At 48.1% G+C, this 21,903-nt stretch overlaps 1 protein-coding gene across 1 annotated transcript in view; it reads left to right on the top strand.

Moving 5' to 3' along the window:
- LOC117903265 overlaps positions 1 to 21,903 on the top strand; it is a 110,970-nt gene that overhangs the window by 30,459 nt on the left and 58,608 nt on the right. Inside the window, exon 4 of the mRNA XM_034815167.1 lies at positions 15,342 to 15,421. Within this exon, the coding sequence (XP_034671058.1) occupies positions 15,342 to 15,421 (80 nt within the window). The remainder of the gene's footprint in view (positions 1 to 15,341; positions 15,422 to 21,903) is intronic.

Here is a 21,903-nt window from a genome sequence, read left to right as displayed (position 1 = left end):
TTTTTGCCTCCTTTACGCATCGTCGACTGCCGGATGCCGTCTGCCGTGGCTCTACACGTGTTAAGTGTTCACCTGGCCGCAGTCCCATCGCTGCTCCCAGCCCCCCTTTAAACCACTTCCTCCCTCTGTGAGCCCTGGTCAAGCGACCTACGTTAAGTGTCAAACACATTTTACTTGGCAATTTCTTGGGTCGTTTCGCTGCGGCCTCAACCTCAACCTCTCTCGCTCTCCATCCCCGCGGGAGTGCCGCGGTAGCGGGTCTGTCCTCTCCCCCTAATGCTCTCTTGTGTCTCATGTCGTAGGCGTTGCCAACTCCTAATGAAATGATTCATTTCCGCTTTCCTGTTCTTTCTCTCTGCATGTGTGAGTGTGTTTGTGTGTCTCTGTGTATCTGTGCGAGTGTGACACTTTCTTTCCGCTTTGGTTTTTCCGTGTACGTGTCCGCCTGGCTTTGGCTTTGGCTTCGTTTTCGTTTCGTTTGACTTTGGACCACGTTGATAAATTTGTGTAAATTCGTTTTAGCCAATTTCCACGCCCGCACACACACACACACACACACACATGGGGCAACACATCCTGCTAATGTCCTTTGGGGAATGCTGCCGCCTTTGCACCTTTTTTATGTGTGTGCTTGCGGCTTGTGTGTGTGTGTGTGCGCTGCTTTTCGACTTTCTCCTTTCTCTTTTGTGCCCACCGCATGCCGCTTGCCGCATGTCGCATTTCGCAAGACAAACGATCAGTGATAAATTTTTCAAGATAATTTCCATGGTGTGTATGCACAATGTGTTTATGGCATTCTTTCACTTTGAATATCACGCAAAATGGAAGCTGTTTAAATGATAATGAGGAAATTCTTTCAGTTTGCTTATAATCTGTTTTTGTGATACATTTTTGTGGCCATTATCCTCTTTGTAGTTGACTTTGCAGCAAAATGTGTTCTCTTTCGATAGTTGTCATTGTCTGCTGGCAAAATTTACACTCAAGTAGGATGCCAGGCACTGACAGGCCATTCATCAACTGCACCGACTTCTAATTCCCGAAATTTGCCAACAAAAAATCAAGAGAAAACGGTTGAAAATTACCAAAAAAAAAAGTGCGTGAATGCCAATGAGTGTTTTTATGGGTTCCGAGTTATTGGACTATTACTGAAAATACTCCTGAGTTCGCTGCTCCTGATACCTGTTTTCTTCCTCTGCTTTGGAATTAAATCCTTTTTTGCAATTCTTTCCAGTTTCTCTCTTCTCGTGTACTTTCTGGTGCAATCTCCGTAACTATGAATCCCTTCTGTTTGTATCCTTCCATATTTTGCTTCCTTCTGCTATTGATATCCCTTGCGGTCGCTGCCTGCAAGCGTTACCAAAAAGCCGAAATTGTCTCGTGTTTGAAATAATTTCCAATGCCGCCGCCACACTCTTTTTTTCCGCACCCCTCCCTAAACGCTCGCGTGTGCCACACGCCGCTCCCACACCATCCCAGCTTCCACGAGTCTCCGCTCCATCGCTTTGCTGTGGCGCTCGATCTTCTTTTTTTGTTTGCCGGGCCGCTCGGTCTGCGGTTTCATCTGCAGTCGACAGGGGGCGTGTGGGCATCGTTGGGGGCTCTCTGGCTCTCTGGTCAGGCGCTGTGCCGTACCGTACCGTGCCGGGTCCTTGCTTCGGTCACATGTTTCATGCCAGTTACAGGGCAACAGAGATTGGTTGGGGTGCGGCTGGGCACGGGTACTGCGGGGCACATAACTTATGCCTGAGGCGCGCCCCCTACCACCCCTCGATGGTCCTCTGCCTCTTCGTTACACCCAAAAAATGATGGCAAATGGTTGGGCATGGGCAGGCACAATGGCAGGGTCAGAAGCATTTGTTACCACGGCCATGTTGTCGTACACATATGACCAGGGGGCTGGCTGCATGCCTACCCTCCGACACCCCCACATTCGGCACTCTGCAGCCACCAACTCTGCATCCTGGGGCCTCTGGCTGGCGTCAGCTTTTGAAACATTTACTTTATGTTGTTCACAGGAAATTAGATCTTTTTTTTTGCTTTTGTTTTTTTGTTTTTGCTTGCCACGCCTCCTCGCAGGCCAGTGTGTCCAGTGTTGGGCAGCGCATTTAGTTTTTATAGCCAACTTGTCAGTGGCAGGCAGCGACGAGCATCCTTCCCCCCGCCAGCCATCGAACAGGAGCCAGGAACCATGTCCTTGCGGACAGGAAACAAGCTCATTGCGGAAACAGCTTTTTAGCCATAACAAGCCGCACACACACACACACAGACGGAACGAGCAGAGCTGCCAACTTGTTTGCGATGCTAATTTATTTATAGACAGCAGTCGAAGGGGTTGAGGGGGGGGAGAGGCGCTACAGGAAGCAAAAGAAAGAAAGATAGAGAGAGAGAGAGAAAGAGAGAGAGAGGGATTAAGGGAAAGCTCTCACTTCTTGTCTGCTTTTTACCTTTTTCTACTCTTCGGTTACGGGTTCCGTGGAAATTTCCGCCGCAGACGACAAATTGCATACGTGCCACGCCCACCATTACCATCCTCAAATTCTCCATTCCCATCCTCAACGCAGCCTTCCTTGTCTGAGGTCTGATGCTCTTCCTGCTGCTTTTGCCAGCTTCTTTAATTCGATTTCGAGCTGTGCAAACAAATCATTTAATGCCCCGCAAACTCATTTGTGCAAACATATTTGGGTCACTGCTGCTGCCACCTCCAAGCCCCACCCCAAGCACTGGCTGCCACTCTCCGGCATGCTGCCTGCCGCCTGCCCCACCTTCCGAAACTTGGACCACGGAAAAACCGTGAAAAAATGTAACCGCGAATGCTTCGCTGCCCGCGTTGCGGACACAGGCACTGGCACTCGCAATGGCACTGGAACTGGCCAGCGAGAACTCTTCTGTTCTTCTTCTGTTTGCTTTTTGTATACCCTGCAAACGGCATGGAGAGAGCAGCAAAGGGTATGCTGTGGCAGAAGAAGGGCGGGAGAACTTTTGCTACTTTCCGCCGGAGAATCATCCTTAGAGTACGAGGAACTCCGTAGTCGTGTCGACAAGTTTGAACTCGTTTTTTTTCCATATCCCACTCCGTGGACTGATGGACAGCACGTGCCTCACACCGCGCAATGCCTCTCCCTCGCTCTTTTTTTGTGTGTGGCATGCCCCTGCCCCTGCAGCAGCTCGTTGTAGGACATGATAAGTAGCATAACCATTAAAATCAAAAGCAGTAGCAGCAGCAGCAGCATCGCCACCGAATGGCAGGCGCAAATGGAACGCGGGCCACTTTGCTTAATGTTCGCCCCGGCAACGGTAAAAGCATACCCCTAACCACCCATTGCCCTGCCCTACCTACCCCTCCATTCATGCCATCCCCATTGATGGCCATCCCGTGAGCCCCGCAGATTCATTCGGTTGCCACATTGCCACATCGCAGGCGGCATGGACATGCATTCATTTTGAATGAATTCGCCGGCCGACTACTCCGCTGTTGTGCCACCGCTGTGGATCAGGTGGTGCCAGCAGGCCCTGAATGGAGCTAAAGGTAAAGTCAAGCGAGTGACTGAACGACTGAATGTGAGAGCTGAGGTGTGGTGAGGCGAGTGCGTGAGTGAATGATGAGTGAGTGGGTGAAAGCGAACCGCTTGCAGCCATTCTGATGCCATTCACTTATGGGAAGTTTGTACGGAAAATAAATGTCATGTTTTTGGTGATCTTCAGCCAGCGTTAGGGAATCTCTGTCTCTCTTGTAAGGTATGATTATAGCTGCCCATTCAACCAGCGATTCCTCTCGCCATTCACTCACCCATTCACTTATCCCCAACACCACTCCACGCTCTCGGATTCTCTCTGCACTCACTCAGTTGTCCTGCCAGCAGTCAGCAGTGCTTTCCCTTCATTTCTGCGGGTTTTTTTTCCCAGCATTTCACTTCCATCATTTTCTTCCTCCACTTTGCGGTGCCCCAAAGGGAGGTCCAGGGAGGCAGAGAGAATGAGAGGAAATTTCGTTTCAATTTGTAAAACGTTCTTCTTTGTCGTCTCCGTCTCCATCTACGTCTCCATGTACGTCTCCGTTGGAGGAGTCGTTGGATTCCGTCGGCTGTGGTTAAATTTCATATTTTTTAAGGGCAGTCGAAACTGTTGCGGCATGACAGCTGTTGCCGGACCCTGCCCCTTTGCCACTGCCCCAATATGAACAAATGAAAAGCAATTTACGCCGCAGAAGGTGCGCCAGAGCGGAGCACTCCGCCGGAATGCTATCCGTGCGCAACACGGAAGAAGGAAAGCTGGCAAGGGAAAGGGCAGGGCAGTGGAAGGCCAAAGTGAATCAAGGTACAGCAATCGCTCAAAAGCATTCACCGACCGCCATTCATGCGAATGACCAACGCCCCACAGATGCCCCTTCCCCCCACCCACGGTGACCCACTCCGGAAAACTTTGGCGAGTACGAGAAACTTCCCCCCCCCCCCCCCACAGTCACAAGAGGGTAACGGAACCCTTCTTTCGAGTGCTCCCGCACTTTGGTGGCATTCCAAGTTGCTTTAATGGCCAGAATTTTTGAATATTAAAATTGTGCGCCCTTCCAAATAAGGTGTGGTGGGGGGGTGGGCGGCTGTCAATGGGCGTGGCCATGGCTCAGCCATAAATAAGAACATTTTCTTAAGCGAAAGGGAAAAACTTTGCCGCCACATTCGCTGAGGCGAGTCCTCGTCTTCCTCGTGGTTTGTGAAATGGCAAGAAGTGGGCGGAAAAACTGGGACTAAAAAGTAGGCAGAGTGAAGGGTTTTACCGTGCGGTCGCGCACCTTTTGTTGTGCCAAAGCACTGGAATTTATATTTTATTTTATTTTTATTTTTATTTCATTTTATTTCACATTTCGCTGCTGCCATTTTAATATACATTATTTTGTTTTGCTTTTCCTTTGGCTTTCCTTTGAGAGGGAAGAAAAACAACAGCAACGACACGTTTCCAAATTATCGCTTTGAAAATTTATGTAAATTAAAGAAAAGTTTCTTCGTGGGGCATGTGAAATTCCAAATTTCTGAATAATCGAATAAAGTATGCAAATGCTCTCAAATCAAACTGGCAGCAGGAGACGTCCACAATGCGTGGTTCAGCGATAAAATAACAGCTAAATCCATCATCCAACACTCTGGAAATATCGATATTATTAATAAACAAACGGAAGGGAATCGGTTTAATCTGGGTAAAACATCAGTAAAGCGATTTTCCCAACATATTCAATTAATTTTTTTACATTTTCAATCCACATTTGTGGACGGTGTAAGTAGTTCGGAGCATGGGGGGGCAAGGGCCCGGCATTCTTGACCATTTCCTTGGACAACTATTGATTTTCATTGGAATCCCAGTTGTATGTCTCCAGTGTCCTACTTTCATCATGTCACCCTTCCTCCTGCTGCTCCTCCTGCTGCTGCTGCTGTTGTTGTTGCTCATTTTCTACTCCTGCCACAACTCTAGAACGAATCCCTATCAACCGTGCCTGCCATGCTACTTATGCTGCTTGGCCAGCTCTTCTAGATGTTCTGCTTTTCTGTCATATTCCCGCAAAATATTCCCTTCGCAACTTATTCCGCTTGGTCATGCGGCAGTTAAAGCCGTGAGCCGAGTGCCAGCAGCCGGAGCAGATAGCCAGAGACAGAGCCAGAGCCGTGCCGTACCTCCTCCTGCGAGAGTCCTGTCATCTTTTACGCATTCATTTGCAACGCCTTTTAGTTGGTCCAGTGCGTGTCCTCAAGAGCCTGGCCATACAATGCTGCTATGGACTGTGGTCCAAAGGCACAGCAAAACGTGCTCCTCCTTGGCTGCGCCCTTCAAATGGCAGTCGTGCCACTGTGCGCGAAGAGGCTTTCGGTTACCAGAATCCAGAATCCAGAATCCCGGTAGGCTAGGACGACTCCAACTCAAGAGCCGCTGGACAGCCACGCCGCCCCCCCACCAGTCGGGACACCCTTCCTTCGTTCGTTGGGTTCGTGCTGCGTCTCATTTCATTTCGTTTCATTTTGTTTTAATAAATTAAAATGTCAACTTGATAAATGAAGGTTTCGTGGCGGCGTTTTTGAAGGAGCAAAAAGTTGATGTTGTAGGCGCACACACACACACACTCACACACTCGCACACACACACAGTGCCATATTAGTGTCCTTTGGTCAGCCACACAAAATGAAGATTGTCCTTTTGCTTGGGGAGGAAGAGTAGGAGCTGGAGCCCTCTGCCACTAAATTATGTTGCTGTTAGTTTCACTTCATCTGCAGTATGGGAAATGCGAAAGAGATGGAGAATGGATTCCCCACTGGGGGAGGAGTGGCGGGAGAGTAGTCCTGCGGCTGTCCACTACCCTGCGGTTCCTTCTGTGTGGCTCGGTTTGGCGCTCTCTCTCTCCGCTCAGCGAAGTCCAACTTAAGTGGTTATGAGTTAATTTTATTTATTTATTTATATTTTATTGTCATCATTTATTTCACTTTCCGCAGGACATCCCCTTTGCCTCTCCCACTGTAAGTGCGCCGAGGACCATAGTCCGGCACATGTACGACGACGTACGCGTACGGCCGTGCTGTAATTTTTATGGTAGGATGCTGCCATTGCCTCTGGGGCTTAAAGATGAGGGAAGGTCGTGTCCAGTGTTCGGTGTCCTGTACCAAGGACGAGGCCCATAAATTTGAAGCTAGAAACCGAAAACGAAAAGACATTTCCGTCTCTCATTAAATTTGTCTACGCATTCATTTGTCAGCAAGTCGTAAAAAAAGGCGAACGGACACGATTTTTATTTTTAGAGGCCTTGTGTCCTTTTTTTTATTGTTTCTCTGTGTGCCATCCTTTCCCTTGCCCCTCTCTGGCCTCTCTCCCTCGCTCTCGGTCCTTTCTGGTATGCGGACACCTGTTTCGGTTGGTGTTGCTGTTTCTGCCTAAGGACTTATCAGTCAGTCAATGCCAGGCATCAATTCATCCATCCATCTGGGGCCTCGTTTGGAGCAGCATCTAGCAGGAGCAGCAGCAGGAGCCGGAGCAGGCGCTGAGGGACACACCGTAATGTGGATTGATAGATACAAAGAGAATGACAAATTACAGGCGGAAGGGACACGGGATAATACAGGACAGGGATACACGATATGTATACGTGTACGTGCAGCATCCATTTCTAATCAGGCAACCAATGAGCCGCGCAGTCTCTAAGTCAGCGACTGATTCCTTGCCACTCCCTTGGGCAAATCGATTTAAGTTTTGAGGCAATGATACAAAGCTGTCCTGTCCTCCTTTTAATGATTTTCGCCTTGGATGTCAAGTATTCCAATGGCAGGGACTGTCCTGTCATTGAACTCTGTCTTGGCTGGAGCAGAAACTCTTATGGATTTTGTCCTAGATTTTTAGATCTCTACTAATTAAAGTTATAGAGAATATTGATTCTCCCGCTGCCTGCATGGAACCACCCATCATTTAAATAAAATTTAGTTACTTTAACTTAAACTAAATTAAACACATAAGCTAAAGGTTTCGGTGGTTCACAGTCTCTCTCCCTCTTTGTGTCTCCGTCTAGAGTTCTTTCGCATGGAAAACAAAACCAAAACCCGCATTAAATTTTTGATTTTTTACCAATTGCCTGCGCTTCTTTGTGTGTGTTTTTTTATGGGCAGAAGGAACGAGCATCAATGAATGCTGGGAGTATCAGTGTCATGCCCCTGTGGAGCTGCAGAGCAGTCCTTTGGCAGGACTTTGACTTGGACACAAAAGCAGCTCCCCAAAGGGATAGACGGAGGATGGGATACGAAGAGGATGAGGCTCAGACAAGGAGTCACCTGAGTGACGACCCCAGGGGAGCTGTCAGGAAACATTTCCTCTTTCTTTTTCTGGCATTAATTGTTATAAAAAGGCAGCAAAAAAGGCACACAAAAGCCAAGATAGAGAGACAGAGAGAGGGAGAGAGAAAAAAAGAGAGACAAACGATCGCTGGGGAATGGGGAAATGGGGAAATGAGTTTTCCGTGAGCGAGCGACAAATCAACGAAAAACTTGACTTTAAATAAATGCACCACCGATCCACTTGGATGAGCCTCAAATTGCAGGAAGGACTGCCACTGCCAGTGCTCCACCAGGGCCCCTTACCCGTGCCATCCCGCCTCCCGCAGAAGTTTGTGTATTAAATTAAAACGCTCAGCAGAGGGAAAACTTTGGCTCCTAGCCGTACAACCTGGCGTATGCGCAATTTCCAAAGCGATACCAGAAACCAGAGCACACAGGAGGAGGAAGGACGCGCAGGACCACCTCCTGGGAAGGGGAGCGGCAACTTTTGCGCCTTTGTTGGCACTTTCAGCGTAAATCGGTTTCGGCGGAGGGCAGAAAGGGCAGACGAGGGAGTGGCTGCTTGCTGCTGCTGCTCATTGAAGTCCTTTTCGCATTGCAACTGTTATTAGCCCCAGCCAGGAGCAAGGACGAAGGAGCAGCTGCTCCTTTGGTGCTTGTGCGGCGTCTCTGAAGTGCAACTGCAGCAGGAGAAGGAGCAGGAGAAGGAGCAGCAGCGGGGGCAAAAGCAGAAGCTGTAAGGAGCTGTAAGGAGCCTACAACCGAAATCCCAAAACAAAACTTTTTCTTGCCACGCGGTTAGCGGATGGCGGAGCCACAGGAGCAGGAGCCACACGGAGGTGGAGCCCGAAATTCGAAACCAAAGAAAAACACAGCCAACGGAAAAAAAAAAAGGCAGAGTAGAAGAGTGGAAGATTGTCTGCAGCCAGCGAGGATAGTGGAGGATAGCGGAGGGGTTGTGCAGGGTTAAGGGTTTCCCCCAAAGTGGGACATGGACATGGCTTTCCCCTCCTCCCTTCCTCCTGTCACTCCCACAGCAGAAGGAGCAGCTGAGGCATTTCCCATTTATTTATTTCCGTTTAAATTGTTCGATTAATGGAAAAGTTCAGGACTTCGATGGAACAAAATATGACAGAATATTCGAATCGTTGCGGGAGGGTTGGTCGTGCGGCAGTGGGAATAAAGCAATTCTGAAACTATTTAATGCATTTCACATGAACTTTCGATGCATTTCGATTGAATGGATTGAGCCCCGAACAAAAGTGGTTGTGATTACACGATGCAAAAGTGATTAAAGCCAACCGTAGGGCCACTGTTGAAGTCACAATTAAGTGGAGGAGCCTTTTGGCCAATTGAATTCTTACATGTTTGAAGGAAGGCAATGATGTGGCCAGCGCCAGGCTCTCTCCCTTGCTTGATAGGCAGGAGAGCTCGATGGCGAGACATCTTGTAATAAATATAATTTTCTGCCTTTTATTCTACGAAAAGTCAAACAAAAGTGGAACTCCAATTGCTTGCCTGTTTCAGATCATTCTTTTCTTGAATGGAATCGTTCTGCTTTTTATTAAATACATTTTGAGACCCTAAAATTCTGTAATATTGCGAGAAAAGGTTGCCGATGCCCATTGGAAAATCCTTAAAGTTATATGGGAAAATGTACTTAAATTTCTTTCTCCACTTTGAAGAATTGAAGCGCCTCTACTGAATTGAAGCGCCTCTACTGACCATCCCATTGAGGTGGATTGTGCCTTACGACATGGATATATATTTATGCCACTAAGAATTGTAACTCTCTTGTGGATTGAAGCTGCCCACAAATAAATCTTCTTTCATAACCAAATTAACTTTGCTTTGCAACCAAACGGAAAAAGGGCTAAAAATTGCTTTGCTCTTATAAACAAATGCGAATTAAATAAATTATTTGTGTATGCCCCACCCCTTTCTGTGGCTCTATGTTCCCCTTCCATATGTAAAGTGTGGAAAAACCAACAGCAAGAACAAAACCAAAAGGCTGACTCGCCCTGGAACCGGAATTGGCCAACAAATATCAATTTTATGAAAATCAAACACACAAAAATAACGCAATTAGCGGCTTCGGCGGCAATCATAAATTGTTACCACTGTAGCCCCCGCCCCTACCACTCCAACTACCCCTTCCCCCTGGTGTGTGTGTGTGCATATGGGTGCGTCCATGTGTGCGGGGGTTGTGGATGTTGTTTTATGAGTTTTTCGTTTTAATTTCCTCTTGTTAATAGGAAAAAGCTCGCTCTCTCACTCACATAATAAATATATGAATTTGATGCGAGAAATGCAATTAAAATGTATGGACAGAAAGAGCGAAACAGAGGGGTGGGTGGCGAGGGGGTGTGCGAGAGTGGCAGCCAAGACGTACAGTCGGAGACGAGCAGGAGGCAGAGAGGAAGGGGGGAAGGGGCGAAACGCGAGAAGCCATTCATTCATGCAAAAACATCAAAAGCTTTTTTCTTGTTTGCGCATTTTGCAATTTTTTTTGTACTCATTGCAAGGAGAGGCCTAAGAAAATGCTGAAAGAATTTTTCAATCGAAATACAAATGAAATTATAATGTAAATATATGTAAGTGTGTGTGTGTGTGTGTGTGTGGGTGTGTGGGTGTCCCGCCTTAAGTGAGTTTTCGTTCATTAGCAGCAGAGTCAAAGCCAAACAAATAACAAGAACAGCAGCAGCGGCGGAAAAACAAGAAGGAAAAGGGGAAAAAGGAGCAACAACAAAAAAGAATGAAACGAAGTGCAAAGAAAAGAAAAGCCGTTGCCACTTCAAAAGCAAATGCAAAGGAAAAACTGCCGTAGGGCGAGAGATGGGCGGAAGATTACAGTAGAGGAAGATCCACCCAGCCACCCAACCACCCACCCACTCAGCAGCCACCCAACAAAGACAGCAGGCAACAAAGAGAGGGAAATGAGAAGGAGAAGGCGCCCCCAGGGAGGAGGAGTAGGAGTAGGTGGAGGCAGAATCAGAATCAGAATCTGCGCTTGACTTTGACTTCAACTTCAACGCCTTCGAAATTGCCAAGCCACAGGACCAGGGACCAGGACTGACTGCCAAAGGAGTTCAACATGCTGCAGGGGCAGGAGGCGGAGACTGGCGGGGACTGCATTGTTATGTAAGCTGGCGAAACTTATACGCGACTTACTGTTCCATAAACATTTGTGACGACAAGGACAAGGACGAGAACGAAGCAACAGCCAGCAGGAGCCTGGGCTCTGCGGCCCGCGGCCCGCGGCCTTTTTCACATGCGATTTCCTTATTGTTGCCATTATGTGATTTTCTGTGGGGTGTGGCGCAGGGTGAGGGCGGGGCCGGATTTAGGGTAAATGGAGAAACTGCATTCACGACCACTCCCCCAGCCCCCCTATGGCAAAAACCCATCCAAGAGGTCCCTCGTGAACTTCCGCCAGGAAGGCATCGAAGAAAGCCACTTCCGACTGCCTCTCTCTCTCTCTTTGTGCCTCTCTGCCATTGTGCCCTCAAAAGTGCAAACGGAAACGGGAGTGGGGAAAGGGCATTGTTGGGTGCCCGTGCCCCCTGCTGCAACTTTAAAGAGTGCCCCAACCGGTGGCATTGTTGTTGCTGCTGCCGCTGCCATTTTTATTAGCCACAATCAATCCGCTTAAGCAGAGCGAGGGAGAGCGTGAGAGGGAGGGAGAGACAAAGCTAAAGAGTGGGAAACACGAAAGAGAAAGGATAACGGGGAAGGATAACAGCAGCCTGTTGATTACACTGATGTCATCGTCGGCCTCGGGCACAATGACATCTCCCGCAACCCAACAATGGGACGGAGGAAAGCTCTCTCTATCTCTCTCTCGCCTCAATCGCTGTGAAAATGAATGGAAAAAATCTGATACTACAATAATCGAAAGTTGTAGGCCGTAATCTATAATCTGGGTAGCGGTGCAGCCGCTTCTTGCCGTCAAAACGAGTCAAAGGGCATCCTGCCCGGAACCGTGAAAAGTATGCAGTGGGTACAATATTCTGGGACGACAGTGTCAATGTGGGATCCCGTCTCTGGCTTGAAACACATGCGACGATCAATCCCCTTTTGAGGGGACATCAGTGTGGATTTTTGTATTCTCTCTTCTCTCTCTCTCTTTCTCCCTCCTGCTGTCATGACCATTAATTTAACACCTTTCTCTGCTCCCTTTTGCTCATCTCCACCTTCTGCTCTCTCCACACACTCGCCACTCGCTCTCCCCTCCTCTCCTGTTGCGTGCTAAGCGGATGGGCATTGGCGCATTGAACACCAAATGGCCATTATGTTCCACAGCCGGCGAGGAGCCACTTGATTTGTATTGAAGCTTGGGGCGTTGCTTAGGGGTGTGGGGTTGGAGGTGATTCGTGATTTACATGTGTTAAGCCACTTGCCACGCCCCAAAGCGAGAACCCACGCACACATCGGGCAGACAGACGCGTAAACATTGAAACTGAAATGAGAGTGAATGGTGCCCCTTGGATCAAGATTAATTGAGTGGTGAATAGACTGCGCGGGGAGTGGTAGAGTGGCACAGGGTGAGGGATTTATTTGTACAGTGGGAAGGGGCTGCGAGGCAGCACAATTAGCGGAGGGAAAATCCTTTTTTTTCGGTGGCTTATATCGCATATATTTGCAAGTGCTTCAGAAAGCCCCCGCCCAGCCCACACTCTATGTGGAGGTGCATTTATCTATATATCAAAATGCCCCCTTACCCGCCCACCCCTTACCGGACACCCTTTCAGTTGCGTTTCGTTTCCAGCATTTATGTTTGCTGTTTGCATGCATTTAGCTTCGTTAGCCTGAGCCGCTTTTCCGTACGAGCCCGCTTTTCCGTACGCTTTTCCACTTGCCATTTGCCAGTTGGCAGACTTTTCCTTATCCATGAGAGTGTGTGTGTGTGTGTGTGTGGGTGTGGGTGTGGGTGGGGCGCTGTCTGTGTGTTTAATTGTCGCATTGCGACCAAACGGCAGGACAGACTCTCTCGCAGCCCCTCCCAACGTGCCCCTGCAACCGCGTTGCAGGCCATTTTTCAAAGTGTATGCCCCTGTGTGTGTGTGTGTGTGTGTGTGTGTGTGTGCGTGTGTGTGTGCAAAACGTAAATCGCCAAAAATTGTCCCAACAACCCATCGTTCTGTGTGTCGTCGGCTTTCAATGAAAATTTCAGCGAACATTTTTGCTCCCCTTTCGAAAGGAAGATTCGCGAATCTCCCACTGATGACACTGTGCGGCTACCCTGTAATAATTGGGTTGGGAAACAATGGGAAGCAGCCCACCCTGCCCCAGCGGATACCCTCGGGGCATGGCAGAGGCAGCCACGGCGGTTATTAAAAGTTGGCCCACAAAACAAATACAAGAACAAAAAACCAAAATGCAACCAAAAAGGATGAGGACAAATGTTTTGCCCGTTGCTTGCGCGCTGATAAAAATTGCATCCCTTTTATGCATGGGTGTGCATGTCTGTGTGTGTGTGAGTGTGTGTATCCTGGCGCTGCTGCTCGAGAAAATATGGCGCAATAAAGTTTTGCTCTCGCGACATGAGCGCATTTTTGAAGGCTCCTGTTGAGTATCCTGTGTGTGTGTGTGTGTGTGTGTGCCGCTCCATATGCAGATTCCTAGAGCGAAAGGCGGAGAAAGCAAGAGAAACACGAAGGAGAAAGCCAGGGCACGGCACACATTGCGCTGCCTGTCGCTGCCAAAATTTTTAATTTCAAAATGCGCCCGAAGGCCTCGCTCCTCCATCGATGCGCCGCCTCTCGCCCTCCCCCCGCCAACCTTCCTCCCCGTATGGCTGCTGAAAAGTTTCCTCTGCCTGGCAAACACTTGCCACACTTTATGCATGTGGAACTGTGGATTTCCACACTTCATAAACCTATCGATGCCTGCCAGTGGAGAAATAATTTCCCTTCCAGAGAAAAGTGCAAAAATGGCCGTAGGCTTTGTGCTTTGCTTACCATGAATTTTCCAAGGCATTCCCAAGTCGAAGACAAATCAAGGAAAGTTGCAGGATAAAGATGTTTTCTTATAAATGTTCGCTAGCCTATTGGTGGATATGTGGAGCATCCATTGACTATGCACCAATCCTATACCGATTGGCGACGCTGGTGGACAAGATTCTGGTCACTTTCCTCCTCCTGTTCCTGTTCTTTCTTCCATTAAAATGTCAATAAAATACTTGAAATTTTTCAATAATTAAATGCTGAAAAGATTTATGTCTGAGTTCACAGAACCTTCCCTAAAGGCGTGACAGCGGGGGCAAAAGCAATCAGCTAGCTCCTCTGGAGAGGTAGATGCAGATGTAGTTGGGGGAAAGCGATTACCCGGGTAGACCTGGTTACCGGTATAATTCTTTTTGTATCAACAATGATGCCTCCACGTCTGCGTCTTCCGCTTGACACGAAAACAAAGCTCAAGTGCGCCAAGGACTTGGAAGAGGATTACCTCAATGCCCTGCCGCTGCCTCCATCTGCCACCTGCTGTTGTCTGTCTACATCTTGGGCGCTGTCTCTCTCTGCTTGTTTCAGGCATTAGACACAGGGGCTTATTCTCCCTCCCCTCTGGCAGCTTTGTGGCTAATAAAAGCCACAAATAATCACGCATTTATTACTTGTATGCTCCACATATGGGTAAGCCTCTGCATTCGCCACCGGATCCGCAGGATTCTTCACCATTTTGTCCTGAATTTGATCATCCCTAATATTATTATTACAACAACTATTATCCCAAAGCTTTCCCCCTCTCCCCACTGTCGCTGTCCGTCTGTCCCTTCCGGCTTAGGGTCTCGCCTTCGATTTTTTGTTTGGCGTCCCAGAGGCTGGCTTGCGGTCTGGTCGGCCGCCTAACAAGGTAATAGCCAGGTAATGCCCTTAAGTCGATAATTAGGGGCTGTTCGTTGGAGCGCAAGGATCTGCGGTCGACCACCAAAGGGTTCCACAATTGGGGCGGATGCTGCAGCAGGGGAAAGCAACCGAAGTGTGAGATATTCCCAATGAAGCACTGAACATCGACAAGCCACAGATTGATTTGTGATTCCTTTACTTCTAGTCGAGATTTCGATGAGTATCTGTATCATGGACACTTGATTGACACTCGAATTTGTGCAGACAGACACACTCGTGTAACCCACTAACCCTATTCGAATAATCAAGTCTTTAATCCCTGAAGTTCTTCCAAGAAATAATTCCTCTTTGTGGTCTACAGAATGTACCCGAGATGGGAAATGTGCAAAGGTATTCGTATGGGAAAAGAATGAGGAACGGAAAAAGGGCAACGAAAAGAAAAGGAAAGAAAACTCTTCCCGCTTAAAAGCCAATTCCTAAACCGATAAACTTGTCGATAGCTCCGGCAATCGAAGGCAATTTAAATTTGATTAATACCAGACCCGTATCCCGTATCCCGTAAGCCGTAAGCCTTATGCCGCATACCGTGTTCCGTGTCCGGCTCTCTGCAGCAGATTAAGTATCTCCCTAGTATTATTATTATTATTTTTATTATTCACCCCCGCCTGTCTCTCATTTTGTTATTCTCTCTGCCTTGCAGGACACTCGGCATCGCAGCACGGTCCGGTGGATTCCACGTGGGCCACTGCCTCAGCCACTGGAGACTGGCCACTGGCAAAGGTGAGTTGAAGACATTTTAAATATGCTGCCGCTGCCGGCCCCCAAAGGGGGATACAGATACGGCTACACAGATGCCGGCAGATACTCATCTGAGACAGCTGTCTTGGCATTTTAAGTAAGCAGACCAGACCAGACCAGACCGGACCAAGGCTCTGCTGCTGCTGCCACATCCTCCCTAGCATAACATAAGCAATCGACCCAAAAAGTTGGTCAATTGGCAATAAAATCAAAAGCGAAAAAAAGTTCAAGAGCAACGTCAGAGTCTGGGGGTTGGCGGTTGGGGCAAAGTTCTTCGACAAAGTCCAAGCGTGACTGGCATTGGAAAATCGAGAAAGAGGAGAGGCGGCGGTTCGCTACGGTCCGGTCCGGTCCGGGCGGTCTGTGTCCGTGTCCCGTCAGAAGAAGTCTGTGGAGTTGGTTCATAAAACGCTTTGTACGCTCAAACAGACACAGTAATTGGCGATACACGAAGCCCTCCGCCCTCTCTCCACACACACACACACACACACACACAACCATATGCTGTGGTATCCCTAGCAGAGTGGTGAACGTCCGTGTCCGAGGCTCGGGTCCTGTGATACACTTTGTTTTACGTGGGGCAGTACAACAAAAATATTGCGATAATATTTAGGCACACCGAATTATGTCTATGCTTTGATACATGACAGATGCCAGGATAGCCATGGGCTACAGGTATTTGAAGAATTTTCTGGGGCTAGAAAGTGCTGAAAAGGTGCGGAAGATGTTCCCTAGCAGAAGTGCAATTTATGGGAAATCTTTTGTTCGCTTTTATGTACTTTTTATGACGCTAGCTGGGGAATCTTTATATTTATTTTAGTTAAATATTGAACTCTGTTTTCGTGATCAGTCCCCAAGGAAAGATTATAAGATTATGGAAACAAAACATACAAATAAATAAGGAATTAGGCAATGTTCGTGGTAGCACCTAAAAGTATTCCTCGCTACCTGAAAATTATAATTTAAAGACCGATGCCAGCGCGTTTTGTGTGTCCAATTTGATGGGAAAGTCGTGTATACTCCACTTGGGCTAAGGGTGCGTAGAAAACTTTTGGCGGCGACGACCGACGACCGACGACGCGCCTTTCATAAACTTTGAGTGTTTCTGTTTCTGGCATGCACTTATTCTCCCAATACTCTCGCCTTAGTCTTGCTTGTATATTTTTTTCTCGTTTTTTTTCTGCTTGCTTTTTCCTGCCCCATATTTATTTGTATTTCGGCTTTCGTCCCGCTTTGTTCGTCCTTTTGCCTGTCGAGTGCGCTTCTCTTTTCTGTATTTTCTGCTGTGTTGTGCTTCTTTCTGTTTCTTTATTGAGTGGCCAGCCCCAGCCCCAGCTCCACACTCCACCCCCCCTCCGCAACAGTGGCCTCCAGTGTCTGTCTGACTGTGTTCTCTGTGTGTTGGAATTTTAGTGAAAAATTATTTATTATAAAATCTACCAACGAAATTATGAGCAAAATTTCCGTTTCTTTTTTTTTTTTGGCTTCTGTGCGAAATTTATTTTCCTGCCCCAAAAACAGCAACGGCAAAAGCGGCAGCAGCAGCAGGATAAAGGATAAAAGGAGTGCAAGTGCAAGTGCAAGTCGGAATTGCATTTCAATGCAATAAGCAAGTTTATTCCTTTGCCAGAGACCAGACACGAGCTTCAGCTTCTTTCTGCCAGCTCGGCATCTGCAGAGGAAATATTCTCGTACTTGAAATTCTGGCTTCGTTAGAAGAGCCTGGGAGCATCCTCTTTGAGAGTCCGCTTGTCCTGCCATCCGAATTGCATTTTACAGCCATAATCCAATGCAAGCCTAGAAAAGTGCCACTTCCTCTGCTGTGCACTTTGGAATCTGGGAAATACAGCAACAGCCTTTGCATCTGGCAGCCATGGAAGTTGCTGGGCCACCTGTTGTTGGGCAAAGGAATTGAGGTTAAAAAATCGAAAATCGACTTGCTATGGAAAAAGAGAGGAGCAGCAACAGGGATAGGCACGTATGTGTTCCCAGTTTTGAAAGGCTTCGGAAGGCTTCCTCATTAAACTCTCATTCATTGAGCATCTGTAGGGGCATCACATATGAATACCATCGATTCCATAAATGAATCTGTGATATCAGAGCTCGCTCCTTCTGCACCATTTAAAGAATTTTTGTGGCATTAATACCCAACATCATTCTGGTGTTCATGGCCGTGTACGACTTATGCATGGACATGGTACGCCACACAGTCAGCTACAAATGTTTTCCGACACGTGTGACTCTGCGAAATCAAATTTAATTTCGATTTATTGCAAGAGAAAACAAATTAACGCTCGGGCATTCGGGCGGAATAAAAAATAACAAAAAGGGATTAAATGTAATTGTAAATGCTCGTGTGCGGGCAAGGGTCCAACCACCAGCATATTGATTAATTATGGTATGCTTACGCAATTCACCATGCCACAAAGTGTGGCAGGGGGGAGGATGTTGTGTGTTGTGTGGCGGAGGTGGCAGAGTGAGAGAGTGCATCAGGCTTAATGAATGTGCACTTCATCGAGCGGCACAAAGAAGTAATTACCTAATGCAAAAAGGGGGCAGAGCTGCAAAGAGGCTGAGAGGCTGAGCGCCTGGGAGGCACCTCCCCCAAAACGAGTAACCGCAAAATCAAAGTTCCTTTAACGTTGCCTCTCCTCTTCCTCTTTTGCGGCCTTGCTTCGTTCCCTGAATGACAGACGGGGAGACAGCCAGAGACACAAACAGAAATCAGAAGGCCAACAGATGAGATGAGATGAGAGAAGATGAGAGAGCTGGATGCTGGATGCTGGCAGAACGCTGACTGCGATGACTGACTGACTGACGACTGGGCAGCACTTGTAGCAATTTCAGTGCTGCTAAGCAGAGGAGAGGCCGACACCAAAGCCAAATGAGTTCAGCGCCCGCAGGCAGCAACGGCAAGAACGGGCAACGGGTGAGAAGACTGCATTCTGGGCTATCTCTCTCTCGCTCTGAGCAATGCCTCATGCCACAGCATCTGCTAACGAGTGGCGAGTCGTGCAATGATTGCGGTTACTTGCTGGTTTTCATTTCATTTTTCATGCCACTTCTTTGGCAGAGTTGGCAGGAGCAGCAGCAGGAGCAGCACCAGTCCCTGGTAAGGTGTTGGCTTGAGCTGACTGCGGTCTCCACTGCCTCTCCTGCCACAATGCCCCTCTTGTGTTGCTTGTTAAGCACTTTAAACAATGTGGCCTCCACCCCATCCTCCTGCCCAGCCAGCTCCTCGTTCTCCTCTTCCACTGCTGGGTGATGGTCGTCTTGTTAAATTTAATTTTGCCACTTGTTTGACCAATGACAGAGCACAAAACGAATCCGGACAGCTAGCCCAAGAATGGAATGATGCACCCTCTGGAACGGACAATTTGTCAAATGAATTCCGAGTCATTTTGGAAAATTGCATAAGCAGAACGACGCCTCAACGCTGGGACGGGGGGCAGAATAGAGGACTCGACACTTGACATGGCACTTGACCCGACCCTGTCGCACCCCTTCCACCCTGCTCCCCGGAATGCAGCAAATATTTTAAATGCATTTTTTACTTTAGATATTACCTGAATGGGAGCAGGAGCAGTAGCAGGAGCAGGAGCAGGGCTGGTGGCCTGACAGGACGGGGGGTGGGCTGATGGGAACTACTCCCACGCGTTGATTGCACTGCAAATTGCTCTGCCCCCCTGCCACCTATTCCCCCCTTTCATTGTTCAACGTTGCAGCCAGCGGAAAATTTAATTTTCCAATTAAATGGCGAAAGTTTTTTGCGTTGTTTGTTTGCCGCGCGTTTCGCTCAAAAGTTTTCGTAGTATTTTTTGGCCATCAAACTGACATTCGGGAATATTACGAAACCCCCAAAACGCAGCAGCAGAAGCAGCAGCAGCATCAGCGGCGGGCGAGATAAAACACTCTGTATCCCCCTCCCTCCCTCACTCTCTGTCGAACCACCACGTTACGCCCCTCTGGCCACTAGTGGCGATTGCATTTGTTTTCCGTATATCGGATACACAAACATTTCCAACAAAAAATTCGTACCCGCACATGTGTATATAAACCAAGGCCCCCCACAAAAAAAAGGGAAATGGCAAAAAAAAGTGTTTAAACAAGTGGCAGAGTGTACACAGAGAAGGCAACACGACTGAGCGGATACCCTTGGAAGGTAGTTCTAGGAGCAGAGAACGATCCAGCGAAATAAAGGAATGGATAGATGACAGATAGATCCATTTATCACTGCTACCAAACAGAGATCTTTCAGGGCAAAGAATGTAGCATTGGTTACTATAATATTATTATTATATTGCCTTTAATCTGGATTCCTTTACGGGACACATTGCAAAGTATTTTTGGTTATTGCTCAAAAGACAGGGCGCTCCAAGTAATAACTTCTTTTTGTTGCTCTTTTAGATGAGGTTTCGCAGCTGAGATCAGATTGGATATGTCGAGTGTTAAGCCTTAAAAATTACAGGGTACTCAATGGCCAATTGCAAGCAACCGAAAAACACGGGCGCGAAAAGTTGGTGGTAGCTCATATCCTGATTGCCCCCAGGGAGGCTGCGGACACGGATACCCATGCGGGATAGGGGTACGTGCCAGGAGTGGAGTGGCGCCCCTCTTCACTCTGCATTCACTCTGGTATATGAAGATATATTTATGTACGAAAGAGATATAAGTACAGACCATCGATTAATTAACCATCGAGAGGCAGCTCAAATGGAACTTGAAAGGATTGTGGCGGAAAATGTTATTTGTTTATGGGAAAGAAATTTCCAACTGCCCGAAAGTGCTGCTACCATTTCCATGCAGCATTTTCCATCAATAATGCAGCCAGGTGATTCTGAGTGGAGGTGGAAGTGAAAGCGGAAGGCCCTGTCTGTCTTCCTGTCTGTCAGCCATGTGACAGGGCGTCCGTTCGAGTAACCGTGAAAAGTTTTCGACACTTTCCGCGTCGCATCCTAACCGTGAAATTTGTATAAATTGCACTTGACATTTTCTCCGCGCGAATTTTTCAGCTCAACTTTTGCTATAAACTACGCGACTCCCCAGTCTCCGTCTGCGTCCCCTACCGACGGTGCGGAGGGGGTTTTTGTGTCTCACATTAGCCGAGAGCAATTGAAATTAGTGTGGCAGGACGCAGTTAGAGTTAGTTTTGGGTTTCCGTCCTTCAGTCCTTCAGTTGAGGCAAGGAGAATGGGGCATGGGACATGGGGCATGGGACATGGTGCCCTCTCCGTTGGGATGGATGGCAAAGTTTCAAGTTTTTCGCGAATAACTTTGGCTGCAATGTGGCGGCAAATTGGACGCTTGGAAAAGACCGAAAATTAAGCGGCCAGCCGCAAGGAGGCGACCACCAACCGAACGAGTCGCCGCCACTCCCCACTGGTTGGGGTGCGTGTGGGTTGCTGTGGTTTGCCGTGGAGTGGGGGTGTGTGGGATTCAACATGTCCAACTAAATAAAAGTCGAAAGCAAACAATTTTCCATTTTATTTGCTTGCCACAAACTCAAACTCATCAGCGATTCCAGCAGGGAGGCAGCACTGCTTGCACCCTGGATGAAATCCCTCAAGTGTTGCCCATAAGGGATATAATTTTCCATAAGCGAATAGACACAAAGAAGCTTCAAGCAGGACCCTCTTTAAATGCAGTTTCCACCCCGTGTAGGATTGAAACTTGAGTAAAAAATCCATCCAAGAATCACAGTTCTTGTTATGTGTTGTTCCTGCTCAAATTTCCATATGAAATATCATTCCAAGTGAGTGGAAACGAACCCCTTGAACACTCCAAGACCTCTGCCAACAGCTGTGAACCATTTACCCCTCTAGCCCCTGCCCTGCTCCTATAAAGAAAGTTCCTTGGGGTTCGTTACGTTCCGTTTGGCCTGGCCCCCAGCCCCCGAGCCGCCAGCCGCTGTCCTGACAAATAATTAATTATGCAGCGCCGCACCGAAAACTATGCAACAGTTATCAGGAAAAGTGGGAAAGCGGCAATTGAACCCAACCCCCCCACCCGTTCACGAAAAAACCAACCTGCCAAGAGAGAAGTTTTGCTTATTACACGCCAGGCCACTGCCACTGCCACGGCCACGAGTCGGGCATTTGACGGTTTGCTGGCCAAAAAAGTTAAATGAGTTTTTATGCTTCCAGCTCCGCCCAACACCCCTCGCCATGGACCCCCTTCCCCCCCCCCAATGACCATCTCTAATTGGAAAAGGCGAACGCGAGCGCGAGCTCTGAGCTTTCGGCTCTCAATGACAATACAAAACTTTGTGCAGCTTTTCCCGAAATTGAAATAAATTGCCGGGGAAATAGCAACAACAAACAGAACAGCAACAACAACACACAATAAATAACAATGAACGAGTTGGCAGCACCTTGGAGGAGGCTGCCGCTGCAGCCCCCAATGGACGATTGGGAGGTCTGCTGGGGCATGGGGGCTGCGGCCATTTAAAACTTGATTAAGGCTCT

Source organism: Drosophila subobscura, chromosome A, assembly GCF_008121235.1.
Source record: "Drosophila subobscura isolate 14011-0131.10 chromosome A, UCBerk_Dsub_1.0, whole genome shotgun sequence".
Lineage (NCBI taxonomy): Eukaryota > Metazoa > Arthropoda > Insecta > Diptera > Drosophilidae > Drosophila > Drosophila subobscura.
This window is presented reverse-complemented; position numbering and strand designations above follow the sequence as displayed.